We start from the raw sequence: 14,944 nt of genomic DNA on the forward strand, positions 1-14,944 counted from the left end.
GCCTTGTAGGTGGATGATCCAGATAAAACTCGTAACACGTTGCCTGGAACATACCACTTAGTCAATGTGAACTGCTACTTAGTAAACGTGAACCCTTTGTCATCTCAGAGGACTAAGGTCAATAGATTGGGGCTTTTGTAAGAAAGCTTTGCTAATGCCCCATTTCATTGGTTTGGGTTCCTTCTTCACAACGAAGAGGGTTGAGTCCTTGTCTCTGGAAGCAGAAAGAAAAGCAAAATGACCTGGGGAGATTTTGCTCAGTCCATAGGGGATTTGGGAGAAGAGCCCCAAGGAACAGATAGGGGTGTGGGCAGCTCTAGAGAAGGGACAAGGTGCCTGGAGGCAAGGTGCCCTTTCGGCCTTGAGGAGAGACTCATGGAATAACTTTCTGTTCCTTGGGAGAGGGAGTCAAGGTAAAGGGCTCTCTCCATGAGGCACTTGACTGACCATATTGGAGTTTGTTGAGAGCTGCCCCTCTGTGAATTCAAAATAGGATCTAAATGAGGGGACTGGGACACCTGGGTGGCTCAGTAGTTGAACGTCTGCCTTCAGCTCAGGTGGTGATCCTGTGATCCCGGGGTCTTAGGATCGAGTCCCACATCAGGCTTCTCACAAGGAGTCTGCTTTTCCCTCTACCTATGTCTCTCATGAATAAATAAATAAAATATTTTTAAAAATAAATAAATAAACTGAGAAGACCGTAGGGCAGGGTCAGTGGAAGAGAGACAGGATTTGTTACTTCTGAGGATTTTCAGACTTTCCTCAGCTGGACACAGTGAGCCTGATATTATTCCATGGTGGTGAGTCAATCTCTGAATAAAAATCTTTGAAGAGAACAGACTAAAGCTGGAAGGGAAGATTGTATTGTATGACTGGGAGTGTATGATGAAACACGATTGGCCTGCATTTAGGTATTTCTTTTTCAGTGCTTTTAACTTGTTGGAAAACTGTGGGTATGATTTTAGCTATCTTTAGGGACCAAATGTTAAAGTGTCCTCCAAACATCCGAAACACCATCCCCCAAAGACTTTCTCTTTGGTGTCAGCCGTTCAAGCGAGGATTCGGCCTTCCACCTTTCCTTCTGTCAAGCCTCATTGTGGCAAATGAAGTCATTGGTTGTCCTCCATTCAAGAAGAAAAATAGCACAGAGGTAGGGCCTTGGGTTCTGTAAAGCCTTATGGAGATCACTTCCAAATCCCGCTGAGGGGGTCCCCCAGTGGCGGGGCGGGGAGCCAATGAGGGGGAGGCAGGAGCAGTGAGGACATTTGCAAGCTCTTGGGACTATGTAAATAAACACCTGAGATGCTCACAGTTTCAGGATCCAAGGATGAGGATCTGAAATCCTTGTTCTCCCTCTTTTTGAGGCTCTCTACAGGCCTAGGGAGGACTCTGTTTACCCCATGGTCAGCTTCCATAGTTAGCTATGGTCATGTGGTTCTGGTGCTGCTCTGTGCTCCACAGAGAACAGCCTCAGATGGAAATCCAAAGCCCTGGTTTTGGGGATCATCTAGGCAACTTCTTAGCTATGTGACCTTAGGCAAGGCACTTAATGGTCCCTGGCACATGGTAGGTGCTCAATGAGTATGGATTCAATTAATTAATAAACAATAGGGACACCTGGGTGGCTCAGTGGTTAAGTGTCTGCCTTTGGCTCAGGTCGTGATCCTGGGATGGAATCCTGCATCAGGCTTCCCGTAGGGAGTCTGCTTCTCCCTCTGCCTATGTTCCTGCCTCTCTCTGTGTCTCTCATGAATAAATAAAATCTTAAAAAACAAACAAACAAACCAGTAAACCACCTATTTGAACCTCAGTTTCCTTATCTGGGAAATGGGGTAATAATGCTTCCCCATAGGCTATGATCATGGAGGTAAAATTGCTTCCTAGAAGTGTTTTTCCAGACTTCCTTGGGCTTCACACGAATCACCTGAGGAACTACTCCGAGTGCAGATTCTGACTCAGTAAGTCTCGGTTGGGTGGGCCTGACGTCTGCATTTCTAGCTAATCCTTAGGGGATGCCTATATAGACCACACTTAGAGTAGCTAGGCCCAAGATTTTAAAGTCCTTGAAGTTATTAACCTTACCTTCTCAGCCCATAGAGCCTGGACAGACTCTAAGGCTAGACTAACCAATTGATCCAGTGTGCCCATCCTGGAGGCGTGTCCTGAGACATGGGATGCTCTGTGTTAGAACCAAGAAAGTCCCAGACAGACTAGAGCAAGATGGTAACCCTAGCAGGATAATGGAAAGGAAGGGTTGCTTTGGTCTGAGCTGCTTATGTGAACTGGGGGGGAGAGGGGGTAGGTAAGGCTGTTTGCTAAGGAGAGGAGCATATTCCCTATTCATCCAGGGAAGTTGGATGACTTGGCCCACATCACAAAGCTTCTTGGGGACACAAGGCTGGGATTACAGCTCCCACCTTCCAACCAGCTCCATAGTGCTTTGTCCAGCAGTCCTTGCTGCTTTCTCCAACACATTCCTTCTTATTTGGTGAACACAGCATGTTTATTTATAAATAAGTTTGTTTGGAGCCTAAAATCTGGCAGAGCTGATTTAGCTGTGAAGAGTTCAAATCTTTCCTCTCTTTGTTTTGGTGTGCTTAACTGTGTTTTGTGAACGAAAAATGCCAAGTAATAAAAGCACAATGAGGCCGCTAACGTGGTTTGCAACGCATCAATGCGGCAGCCTCATCATATGCAGATTTATTTTGTATCTCTAGATACTAGATTGGAAACCCACGAAGTTTACTTCCAGGGATTTACAAATCCCAAATAAACAAATAGCTGGGATCTCTTTCCAGACTTTCTCCTGGAAGTAGGACGGGAGGTTGGGAGATGGACCCCTGATGGACAGGCTGCTCCTGTACTCTTTAATGCAGGTCCTTAAAGGAAATACTAGTCATCGGACCAAGGCAGGAGTGGCGATTTGCAGAATGTACTAAAAATTCTTGGCACTTTATTTTGCACACTGCGGAAATCGTAGAAGAAAGTTGCTTTTTATTATTAACACTGAGTGTGGGAGTTCAGGTGGGTTTTTGTTGAGAGGTGGAATGGGGGATAAAGGAGGTGGAGGCAGAGGTAGAGAGAGACAGAGAGAAGTTGGCTACATTTTCTCTGTGACTCTACCTGGTGTGGGTTCCCAATGCCAAGGAGTCTGCCCACAACCAGAGAAGTGATCAACTCAAGTGTTGAACACTCTGCTTTTCAGTGTGGTTGGCTGGCAGCTTTTGCCACTGCCTTAAGCCTGAGCACAGCAACAGCTTTATCTGATGTTCTTAGCAATAAAATGCACACATGTGTGCACATATATGGATGCATGCCTAAATGTTTATATACACACACAGGGATACTGTACACAGGGGAGCCCTGTACACAAATTTAAAAGCTTGCCTCCAGTGGGCCATATAGAACTTTGAATAGTGACCAAAGGACATTTTCAACCTAGTGCTCCCGGCTGAGACCTGAAGAAGTGGCCTCTAGCATCACAGGCCTGTAGGGGTTGATGGCTGGGCTCATATGCACTCATGTTCTAGAATCAGAAACCCTGGGACTTCACTGGACAGGTCCATGCATCTGAGGGCAGTGGATTAAAGGTGGTGCTCTCAGCCTGACCTCAGGCCCTCCTCATCCCTGGCCTCTGTGTTCCTCTTCTTTCTCTCACGCTGACTCTCTTAAGAGTTGGCCTTGCTGGACTGTCAGCCAAACAGTGGAAGGTTGATCACAAGACCTCTGTGTCTCCTTCTGGTCACTCATTCTCTAAGTAAGCCCCTTTCTCTGGCTATCCAGCTAACCTGCTCTAAACCTTGGAGTAAAAGTCCTGCATCCATGAGACGCTTATTTTATCACAGATCCTAAGGGTAGCTGGGAACCAGCATTAACTCTGTGAGATGCCTGGCTCTGTATCTTGGGAGCACTGGACTATGTGTTTTGGCTTGAGAAGTCCAAAGACTCTTAATATCCAGTGACACATCCTTAGCTCTTTTTGCTGTAAACAAACCAGGCCACCTGCTGCCTTTACCACTGTCATCGCTGGGGTCAGTCAGGCTTGCTCTGACCTGGCCAGAGGCATCTCAAACTTTCTCCAGCTAGAGTGGTTACGGCAGAGGCCTCACAAAATCCCTATACCTTTCTTCACTCTCAGTGCTTTTTCCTTTTAGGAATCCAGAACAGTGGGCAGAGCTCCCACTGGGAAGAAGCTTGCTGGAGTTTGGGAGCAGAGCAAATAAATGGTGCTGTGCCCTACATTTGGCCATGATAGGAACTGCCCCGCTGGCCCTTTTAGACACATAAAGGTCATAGATGCTTTGCTCATCAGGCAAGGGCAAAAATCACCCTCCTGCCGGCTGGGAGTGCTGGGAGCCCAGATCATTTTAGCGCCTGGCTGCTCTTCTCTCATTAAGACAGTTCAGTTACAGACCTTTCTGTCCTTTAGAAGCTTGGAAAGAACCCTATTCTCTTGGCTGCACTGTCTTTTTTCTTTCTCACATTCTGACCCTCCCCATAGCTCTTCCTTGTCTGGTTTATGTAATATATATATATATATATATCAAGTGTTTGGAAGTGTCTGGTTATTCGCAGACTCCCTACCCCCCACCTCAGGAGGCCTTGTACTGAAACCAACTTCTTTTTTTGCAATGTCACCCGGCGACGTGCATAAAAGGACGTGACTACGACGTAGAGACGGATTTAACATTTATTTGCTGCTGATATTCTTTACTTTGAATGAGGTTGAGCTATAGATTTTAATTTTAAATGCTCTTCAGAAGCAGCCCCAACTCATCCTTGGGACAGAATTCCCTTAAAACCAAGGTTAAGTTTGGGAGCCTAAAACACTTTTTTCCAAAAGCTTCCGGCAGAGCTGGGGAGATGGAAGCCACCTTCTAGGTCAAGGTTTTCCATAGAAAGCCCCTCCTTCCCACGCCAGCTTCCGCTGTCCCATCCATTCCAGCAGCTTTGCTCCTCAACAGAATCCAGCTGAAGTCCCCTGCTGAGTTTGTCTCCAGAAGCCCTCCTGGTACCCGGCTTCTTCTCTTTAATGGCTATAAAAATCTAGCTCAGAGGAGGAAAAGTACAAGTCTGGCAGGCCCTGCCTTTGAAGGTACTTCCTGGCGCTGACAGCAGGACGAGCCAGGGAACATGATGGACACCAAATGTGCCTCAGAATCTAGAGCCCCCACGGCCGTGGATGCAGCCGTGGCCAGCACAGCTTGCCAGGCCAAGGCTGGGCCGCAGTTGGGGTGAAGCCCATGATGCAGGCTGCACACACGTTCAATGCAGACGGACTGGTTCTCAGCAGAAAGGGTAATTCTAGGGAGTAAAGCCTAAAAATGCAACTCCTCCCCACACCAGTTCTTTCCTCTCCTCCCATTTGGCTTTCCTCGATGACGACACACCAGCCAAAGCCATGGCTGTGTTTCACAGATGGCCAGAACTTCTTCAGACTTCCAGAGCCACCAAGGCTGGGGCAAAATATACTGCATCCATAGCCATGAGGACCAGCTCTGGAGTCTATGGACCCTGCAAGGCTGTGGCCCCAATCTAGAGTCTTGTTCTCTGTGTCATAGGGAAAGGCCTTAGGTGACTGGAATAGGGCATCTGGCCATCTCCAGGTGGGAGGGGCCTCTGGGATCCACGGAGGAGACCATTGAGAGACCCAGAAGGGGAGACTACTCCCATCAAAATGGGATGAAATTAGTTGTTGTCCCTTAAAAACCTCTTGTGGTTGCTTTTTTGCCCCTTGCTCCAGGACGTGGTATGTGATGGCCACACTATGGCTCTGGTACCATAAGCCACGGTCTCATCTCCATCTTCACAGGGGATGTTCAGAGGAAGCCAAGAAAAGTCACTTCTTTGCTTTGACTGGTCTTTTTTGGGGGTCCTGGGGTCTTCTTTCCTATCCTTCCATGGAGAGACCTGGTGCTCTCAGCACTGCTCAGCCTCCACAAAGCCCTCCTTCTCATGGCCGGAGGGCTCGACCTCCGTGTAGGTGGAGTGGTTGGGGTGGTTGCGGAATTTCACTGCTGGCCAGCGGTGAGGTCTCCGCTGTGGGGGGCATGACACAGAGTCAGCAGGCATGGCCTCACCCACCTGGGACCCCCCACCCCCACCCCAGGGACAGTGCTGAGCACCAAGACTCTCTTTACAAGGTCTGGGATGAGGGGGTACTATGAGCCAGTGGAGTTCAACCCCACTCTGCAAAAGCCTCCCTCCTACTGTGATCCCTCAACTGCTGGGAGCCTTGCTGGGTGCCCAAGGAGTTTGGGAGGAGATCATTTTACCCCTCACGGCATGGACTGTAGGACACAGGTAATAAGAGCCTTAGCAACATCCCAAGTAGAACCCTGAGACTGTGAAAAGTGAGGCAGTGGGTAAGAGAAGGAATGATCTGGGAGGTTCTGGAAATGCCAAGATAACCCTCCAGACAGTGCAGGCCCTGCAGCAGAGTCAGCTGAGGAGCTGAGTTGGCTGGGGAGCTGATGAACATGCACATTCCTGGGCCCATTTCAGACCTGCTCCATCAGCATCTCTGTGGCTGGGGATCTGCAGTCCCCTGGGTGATACCCAGTGGGGCTAAAACTCAAGGCTGACGGGTGAGGCCTTACAAGAAACAGGGGTTTCTTTTCTTCTTTTTAAATTTTTATTTATTTATGATAGTCACAGAGAGAGAGGGAGAGAGAGAGAGAGGCAGAGACACAGGCAGAGGGAGAAGCAGGCTCCATGTACCGGGAGCCCAATGTGGGACTCGATCCCGGGTCTCCAGGATCGCGCCCTGGGCCAGAGGCAGGTGCCAAACCGCTGCACCACCCAGGGATCCCAAAACAGGGGTTTCTAACCAAAGAGGAGGAGGCTACCTGTGCCTGAGTGAGGCACTCAGTGGGCCTGTGATCCTCGTGCGGGAGGCTGCAGGCACAGAGGCAGCAGCACTGGACCACAAGCCAAGCTGGATCATGGGCTCAGAGCAGGGGACGGGAGCAGGTGCTTGAGAGAAATGTGGCCAGGAGCGTGGCCCAGAGAGAAAGGGGCTGATGGGATGCCTTTGTAGCTCAGTGGCTGAGAGTTTGCCTTTGGCTCAGGTTGTGACCCTACGGTCCTGGAATCGAGTCCCACATTGGGCTCCCCACAGGGAGCCTGCTTCTCCCTCTGCCTGTGTCTCTGCCTCTCTCTGTGTCTCTCATGAATAAATAAATAAAATCTTAAAAAAATAAAATAAATAAAATAACAAAATAAAATTTAAAGAGAAAGGGGCTGGCTTTTACTCCCCAGGCTATACTTGAACGGGTTCTTCCAAATTCTGAGACATTCCAAACCATAGCATCCTCAATGAAAGCTCCCAGAGAGCAACTCTTATGATTACCAAGTCTCATCAGTTCTAACCTAAAAACCCACACAGCAGTCAAAGAAGCAGAGATCTGAGTTCCACTATGGCTTTGAATGAGCACCAGGCCTGGAATTTGGGGGGTTGAGAGATCACCAAGCATTAAAGATTGGCTGCACGATTCCTAGTGATTTCTTTCTTTCCTCTGGAGAATCTTCTGATTTTCACAAATGGGGGTGGGGGGCAAAAGGCAGATGGACGGGCTGTTCAACAGGATGGAAGGGGTGCACCCTCCTGGGGGAGTCCTGGGGGCTACAAGGACACCAGCCAGTGCACAGTGTGCCAGGATAGAGTCAATGAAGGTCCCTCAGGAAGGAACAGGAGTCAGGCATGTGGGCATGAGGGATGAGGTGGGCCCAGACAGGCACCCCGTGGCCGGGGGAATGCTGATGGGGAGGCAGATGGCAGAGCTATGGCCAAATGCTACACTGACCTCGATGAAGAAGAGCGCAGCATTGGAGGTGGGGTGGCCGTTGATGTAAATCCCAGCTAGGATGATGGCTGCCACCAGGAGGACCGCCAGCACGATGCCTACGATGGTGCCCAGATGCACAGGAGGGCCCTTTGTCTTGGGGGACAGGTTGTTCTGAAGGCCTGTGGAGAGACCGGCAGGGTTGGGGGTGGCTACAGGGGAGCAGGGGAGGTGGGAACACAAAGTCCCAGGTTGTGACAAAATCTCTGAGGAGAAGACCAGCAGAACCTTTGGGTCTGCTTATGAAACATGTACATAGGTAGAGTGGGAGTGAGTAGAATCATGAGTATGGCATTAATGTTGGACTTGGCAAGGTTCCGGTGGTTTTCCAAGATCACTTAAAAGTTGCCCAAATGTTTAATAAGGATCATAAGAGAAGTTCTATCCAATACCCATGCCACTTAAGTGCTTTTGGGGAGTTCTCAAAGGTTATGTGATGGTGAAGAGTTTTGGATCTGGAGTATGGCTACCTGGTTCAAATCTAGGCTCTGGTACTTACTAGCTGTGTGACCTTGGACAAATTACATAACCTCCCTGTGCCTCTGCTTTCACTTCTGTAAAACAAGGATAATAATGACCACCTAATAGGATTAGTGTTAAAACCCTAAGGGTTAAAACCAGATCATTCAACTGCTGAAGACCAGGGCTGGTATCTCGGATGACCTCAATAAGTATTAGCTATTTTGATAACAAAGTGACAATATTTTCACCTGTCACTGTCTCCTATCAGACTGTGGCCTCCTGGAAGGCAAGGGCAGTGTCTTACTCACCTCTCTGTCCTTAGCTCATAGAAAAAATGGCAGGCCCCATGGTAGGAGCTCAATAAAAGAGTGAACCAGGTCCTCTGAGGGCTAATAAACCAGCAGGCAATCTCTGAGAACATCCTGAGCATTTGAAATATATCCCACAGAGGACACTGAGTATTGCCATAGACTATCAAGCTGGAAGGTCATCCAGTACTACCCCTTTCTTGTATGACCAGAAATACAGAGAGTTGAATTGATTTGCTCCAAGGACAGAGTCGGCCAGTCACTAAGAAACTATATTGCCATATTACCTTGAGTGGCTACTTGCTTTTTCTCCCTACCCTAAAGGGATGTGGAGACAATAAAGCAGAAAAGATAGAGGAGCATATAAGTAAACGAAATATCAAATACTTTTTTACATGGCTAACAGGTAGAATGGTAATCAACAGGAAGTGGGGACTTTTAATAGGACATTGCATGCATCCCAGTCAATGTTCTCCCCTTCCCTTCTTCTCTGCAAGCAGAAGAAACCCAAGAGAGAAACTGCTGGGGCACTCCAGCACATGGTTAGTGCCACCATCTACCAACAGGTGGGACAGGTGAGGTGACACGCCCCAAGCTAGCCTCCTCTGACCTGGTAGTCAGCCCACAGTGACCCTGGAGATCTGATGATCAGGATTTGGGCTGAGTGCATGGTACAGAGCGAGAGGAATGTGGCCCAGCCCCTACTCCTCACTGCCGCCCTAAACACAATGCACACTCACACCTGCTGCCCACAGAGCGGTAATGGCTTCATCTCTGGTGGAAGACTGCATCAAACCCTGCTGTCTCAATGGCCTCTTCTCCGCTGCGGGAACCCAAGATAACAAACCCCAGTCCCTAGAGTTGGAAGGTATTTTCATCTCCACTGTGCAGCGGTTGTAGCAAAGGCCCGAGCTGGCTCTGGATGAGGGGCAGGAGCACGGGGCCATGTCACATCATCAGAGAGGAGATTGTTCCTCACAGTTAATCTTGGGAGCAAAGGACCCCAACTTCTGGTACCCTATAAAAAGTGGGGTGGATGGACAACTTTTGCGTACGTTTTGCCAACCCAGGCAGGGAATCAAAGGAAACTGGATGTGGGAGAAACTGGTCTCTAGTCCTCATTGACTGGGAGGCCCATGGGGACAAGAGTTGAGGCCAATGGTGACAAGCCCCACGCTGCCGTGCCTACTAAGCCCTTCCTTCCTCCTCTCACTCCTTTCAGGGCAGTGACCAGTCCAGACAGATCTCTGGAGGTTCCTGGCTGATAAAAACTGTCTAGAGGCAGACTGTTCCCTCAACCTCATGGGCCCAGGAGCCCAGCCCAGGGTCTGGAAGCTCAGGTTGCTGTCAATGCAGTCCTCCCCACCTCAGAACAGTAACAAAGAGGCCAGGTGACTGCTGCACCCTCTTCTGGGGGCGGCAGGGGGCTTCCAAGAGGCAGTGGGTCTGATGCGGAGTGGCAGGTAGCTCTGTACTCACCGTCGTCTCCTCCTGCATAGGGATTCAACTTGGTGTCATCTTCAAAGAGAAAGAGAAGGTGTAAGATTAGTGGAATCATTATGGCGTTGGTCGCTGTAGGTACAGACAGGACTTGAGGGAGATTTAGTCCAACCTTGAATTTTATGTTTGTTCTTTTTTACTTTTTAAAGATTTTATGTTTAAGTCATCTGTACACCCAATGTGGGGCTCAAGCCCATAACCTTGAGATCAAGAGTCTCACGCTCTATCAGCTGAACCACCCAGGCACCCTTAATCCTTCATTTTAGAGGCAAAGAAAGGAAAGCACAGAGAGGGGAAGGTGACTTGCTTGAAGTCACACAGCAGTGTAATTGTAGAAGTCTCCAAACAAGCCAACTTTTCCTAGTCTCCTGTTCTTTCATTCAAGCAATATTTATTGGATGTTTACTACTGAGTTGAGCACCGGGAGTAGGCACTGGGGGGAGACATGGTTTCTGCCCTCAGCGAATTAACAAAGGAGGGAGATGGAGTGAAAATTAAAACTCAGCATAATGAAGCTCTGATTGGGGGCCTCACCCAGACAATGGGTGTCAGGATAGAGGGGTGAAATATGGGGCTGGGGTAAAGTGTTCCAAACAGAGGAAAAAGCATGAGCAAAGGCCCCAAGTCAGTAGTTGGGAATAAAAAGCACTACAGTGTAGTTGGAAGGCAGAGAGGGTGTGAGTGGAGCACGGTGACAGATGAGGCTGGGGGTGGGGTGGGTGCCTCCAAAGCCAAGGTGAGGACCTTGCCCGTTTTCCTAAGGGGAACCAGGAAGCTGAGGAAGGACTGGGTGGGGTAGGGTGGTACCACAAATGCAAATCCGCTTGAAGACCTCCTCTGGTGCACAACTTGGAGAAAAGATTTCATGCCTGTAACTCTTTCTACACCACCAGGTGTGTGTCCTGTGGCTTCCTCAAGAAGTTCCACTGGCTGACCCTTCCTGTGAGTTTTCCCCCACAGATTCTTGTGGGGTACAGCAAGCAAGAGTTCTATGTCAGGAAAATGCTCTAAAGGACTGAGGCTTACTGCTTCAAAGCCCCAAAACATGAAACAAATGGAACAATCCACAATTTATAGCTTGTACATTTTGTGCCTCTTCCCCTCCTGCACCTCCACCACCCATTTTAAAGGCCTTTACTGGGGGCACCTGGGTGGCTTTGGCTTTGGCCTTTGGCTCAGATCATGATTCCAGGGTTCTGGAAGCATGATTCTTTATGCTTCTCCCTTTGCCCCCTCACCCTTCTCATGCTCTCTCTCACTTTCAAATAAATTAAAATAATTTTTTTAAAAAAAGGCTTTTTTCTGGCTTCCCTTTTGCTCACAGATGTTCAAAGCTCTTCACAATTTGTTCCCAGTCTTCTTTCCTCTTGTTCTTCTCCATGACTCAACACCATGGCAGTGGCCATAACGAAGCTGCCCAAGGCTCCCCAGAACTTGGAGACCTCTCAGACCTCTGAGCCATTGAATAAACTGTTCCTCCTGGAGGGGATGCCCTTCCTCTCCTTCACTATTCCTTCTTCAAAAGTCCCACCCCTGAGGGGAGCCTGGGTGGCTCAGTCTGTTAAATGTCTAACTCTTGGTTTCCGCTCAGGTCTGAGATCTTGAGATGGAGCCCTGTGTGTTCCTTGCTCAGTGGGGAGTCTGCTTCTCCTTCTGCCTCTGCCCCTCCCTCCACTGTGCTCTCTCTGTCTCTCAAGTAAATAGATAAAATCTTAAAAAAAAAAAAAAAAAGACCTCGAAGAAATATATTTTTTGTTCAGTAAAAACAGGATAGAATTCCAGTGTTCCTAGCCACAAAGGACCAATTCCCCCTGAGAAGTGAACAGTGGGGATTCAAAAATTTGAAAACATTTGGGGAAAGGGGAAAATTGGCTTTCTGCTAATTGGCAAATGTTCCAGGGGGACTCTGTTTTCATTGTAATGAGCTGTATTGTATGTACATGTGTGTGGACCAGAGTCTCTGCTGAGTTTATAAGGCTCAGAAAAGATGGCTGATAAATCTTGGTTTTTGTTAATTTACCTCAGTAAAAGCCCATTGGAACTAAAAAAAAAAAAAAAAAAAAAATCTCCCTCTAGGGGAAAGAGAACCAGGTGGAGGGAAGAAAATTAGAAAGTAGACTTCTTTGAATATATCTGCTTCTATAGATTTGACTTTGGAACCATGTAAAGCAAAATTTAATTACTAAATAATTATTTAAAAATCCAATGTAAAAAGCACCTCTAAAAAGTCAAAGTAAAATGAAACGAAGTTGTAGACTTCTAACAGAAAGACGTTTTCTTTTGGAATTTCAACAAACAGGGACTAAAAACAACTCTGAGTCTATTTTGTTACTGCAAGATGAAAATAATGAACTGGCTAATCAAACTGGCCAACATCACCCTCAGCATCATTGGGAAAATTAACTTGATTCAAATCCATCTGTTCCAAATCTAGACCACTGAAAATCCACCATAGCCCCAGTCCACATCTACCACTGGCAGACAAAAAGACTTAGTGCCACCTACAGCCAGTCCCTCCCACAGTGACTGAAGGTGACGCTGTGCCCACAGCAGCTTTTCTCCCACTCACCCAGGGCTGGTTCCCAGCTGCCATCTTGTTGGGGGTCCATGGAATGCAAACTGGCTCCCTAATCAATGGATTGCAGTCATAGCCCAGAAAGACTCACACAGTGAAGAAATGAGTGTGACAGGTACTGAAAGAGTGGCTATTTTTTCTGAGTTAGTTGTCACTTCTTGCTGTTGTCATTGTGTTCTACTCTGTTCAGCTGCTCATCACATGAGCCCTTGTGCTGCACACAGTTCCTCCGGGTGAGGGCCTGGCTCTCCTTGTAATAAAACACAGGCTCTGTGGCAGCTGCTGCCACCCAGAGATCACGCTGGTTCTCTTCAGTGGGTGGCGCTCAATTGCAAGTGAACAAGATTTAAAATCCAGCCCCCCTACCTCCTGCCCCCTTGGCCCTCTCTGCTCCTGTGCTTGGCTGGTGCCAGAAGAGTCCGTGCACCCTCTAGCAGCCCGCTCCCACTAACTCCTCTGCTCTCTGGCTCTGCCCTGGCAAGGCGGGTCACTTTTGGCTATATCCCTTTTGTTCACATCTCCCTGTACCCCAAGATAGACCATGTGAGATAACCTTTAACTCCTGGGCTGGATTACCAACTTCCTGTCTCTTCTTTTTCCTTTTTCATTTAATTCATTTGAGAATATATGCTCTCAATACCTGCACCGTATCCTGCTCCTTGCTAATCCTGGACAATATCAGAATAATGGAAGCTACCCCATCTGCCTTGCATTTCACCCCTTCACTATTTTTTCCAATCCCCCGGATCCACAAAGACCTTTAAAATTTTTTTTCAGCACCAAGAAAAGCAGTCAAGGGGCAAGATCGCTGCTTTTAAGCCAGGTGAGACCTGATTCCACCTTTTCCTGGCAGTGTGACCCTGGGCAAGTCACTGACCTCCCTGAACCATAATGGCTCCTCTATAAAATGAGGTATGACAGCATCAGCATGAGGATTGTTAGAAGGACCAAGTGAGTGCTGATGCCTGCATAATGTTAGCACCCTACCTGGCACATGGTCAGGACCCTCAAAATGTCAGCTCGCCTATCATTTGCTCCCTCCTCTAGGACTTCCCCCTGGCCAGACCCATGGGTCTGGTTCTCCGGTTCTCTAGGCTGCAGTGAGAAAGGTAGGAGGCACCGTGGAAAGAATATTCCACCACTTATTTTTCAGGTAACCCCGAATAACTGACTTTGCCCCTATGGGCCCATTTCCATATTTCTCTGATGGGCTGAATATTTTAAAACATTTGCCTTGGGATACCTGAGTGGCTCAGTGGTTGAGCATCTGCCTTTGGCTCAGGTTGTGATCCCGGGGTCCTGGGATCGAGTCCCACATCAGGTTCCCATGGAGAGCCTGCTTCTGCCTCTGCCTCTCTCTCGCTATCTCTCATGAATAAATAAATAAAATCTTTTTTAAAAAGAAAGAGAAAGAAAGAAAGACGGACAGACAGACCAGGCAAGCTTTGGCTCACATCTGAGTGTGGACTCAGTTCATACCTGCTACAGGGCTGATAAGACCTCACAGGCTCTGTGAGGACTGCTATTACGATTACCTGAGGTGGCCTACAAAGAACAGCTGGCCCTGGGCTGGGATGTTAGCTTTCTCCTTGCCACGGTGAATCCCATCCCACAGTCCTGCCGTAGGCCAGCACTCTGGCTGGAGTCTGGGTATGAAGTCCACTTGCTTCAAACCCGGCCCTGCCTCTCCCTAGCAAGTGACTCCAGCTCTCCAGGCCCCTGGTCCCTCATCTGTGAAAGTCGAGGCAATTCCTGTTCCCTGATAGAATCCCTGTCCGGCAGCTGTGATGCTCCAGGGTGGTAGCCCTGCCCCATGGCTACTCTCCCTTGCTGCTCCCCACCCAGGCTCTGGCCTCACCTTCAGTGGTGAGGCTATCGATGAAGAGGGAGGAGGAGGTGGTGGTGAGGTCGCCGTCAAATGGACTGAAGGAGCTGTTGGGGGAGGCTGAGTCGTGGCCCTCGTCCTGGAAGTCCTCACATGTCTTTCCCTCCGCCTGCAAGAGAGACCCAGCCCTGCAGTCCCTCACCGGCAGGCAGGCTACACACAAAATAGCCCTCAAACGGGAGGATGGAAGGAGCACCTCCATCCCTCAGGTGCCAGAAAACTTAAGATTCCAGTGCATGGTTCAAGTGTGGCAAATGAACCGGGGCGAGGCCCTGAGTGCATTTGAGCTTTCCACTTTATCCTGAAAACGTCTTATCTTCCAAGGCAATTTATCTGTCAGCTGCTTCGAATCCTTCCTCGAGGAAGGAGC

The 14,944-nt window shown here is 48.7% G+C and overlaps 1 protein-coding gene across 1 annotated transcript in view; it reads right to left on the reverse strand.

The window, feature by feature from the left end:
* Positions 1–4,672: 4,672 nt before the first annotated feature.
* The window catches only part of PLXDC1 (plexin domain containing 1), a 61,732-nt gene continuing 51,460 nt past the window's right edge, over positions 4,673–14,944 (reverse strand). Inside the window, exons 11-14 of the mRNA XM_077853033.1 lie at positions 14,548–14,683; positions 10,094–10,132; positions 7,806–7,966; positions 4,673–6,039 (exon numbers count right to left, since the gene is read on the reverse strand). Coding sequence (XP_077709159.1) covers positions 5,920–6,039; positions 7,806–7,966; positions 10,094–10,132; positions 14,548–14,683 — 456 coding nt within the window. The 3' untranslated portion in view covers positions 4,673–5,919. The remainder of the gene's footprint in view (positions 6,040–7,805; positions 7,967–10,093; positions 10,133–14,547; positions 14,684–14,944) is intronic.

The sequence above is a fragment of the Canis aureus genome, chromosome 16 (assembly GCF_053574225.1).
Source record: "Canis aureus isolate CA01 chromosome 16, VMU_Caureus_v.1.0, whole genome shotgun sequence".
NCBI classification, from domain to species: Eukaryota; Metazoa; Chordata; class Mammalia; order Carnivora; family Canidae; genus Canis; species Canis aureus.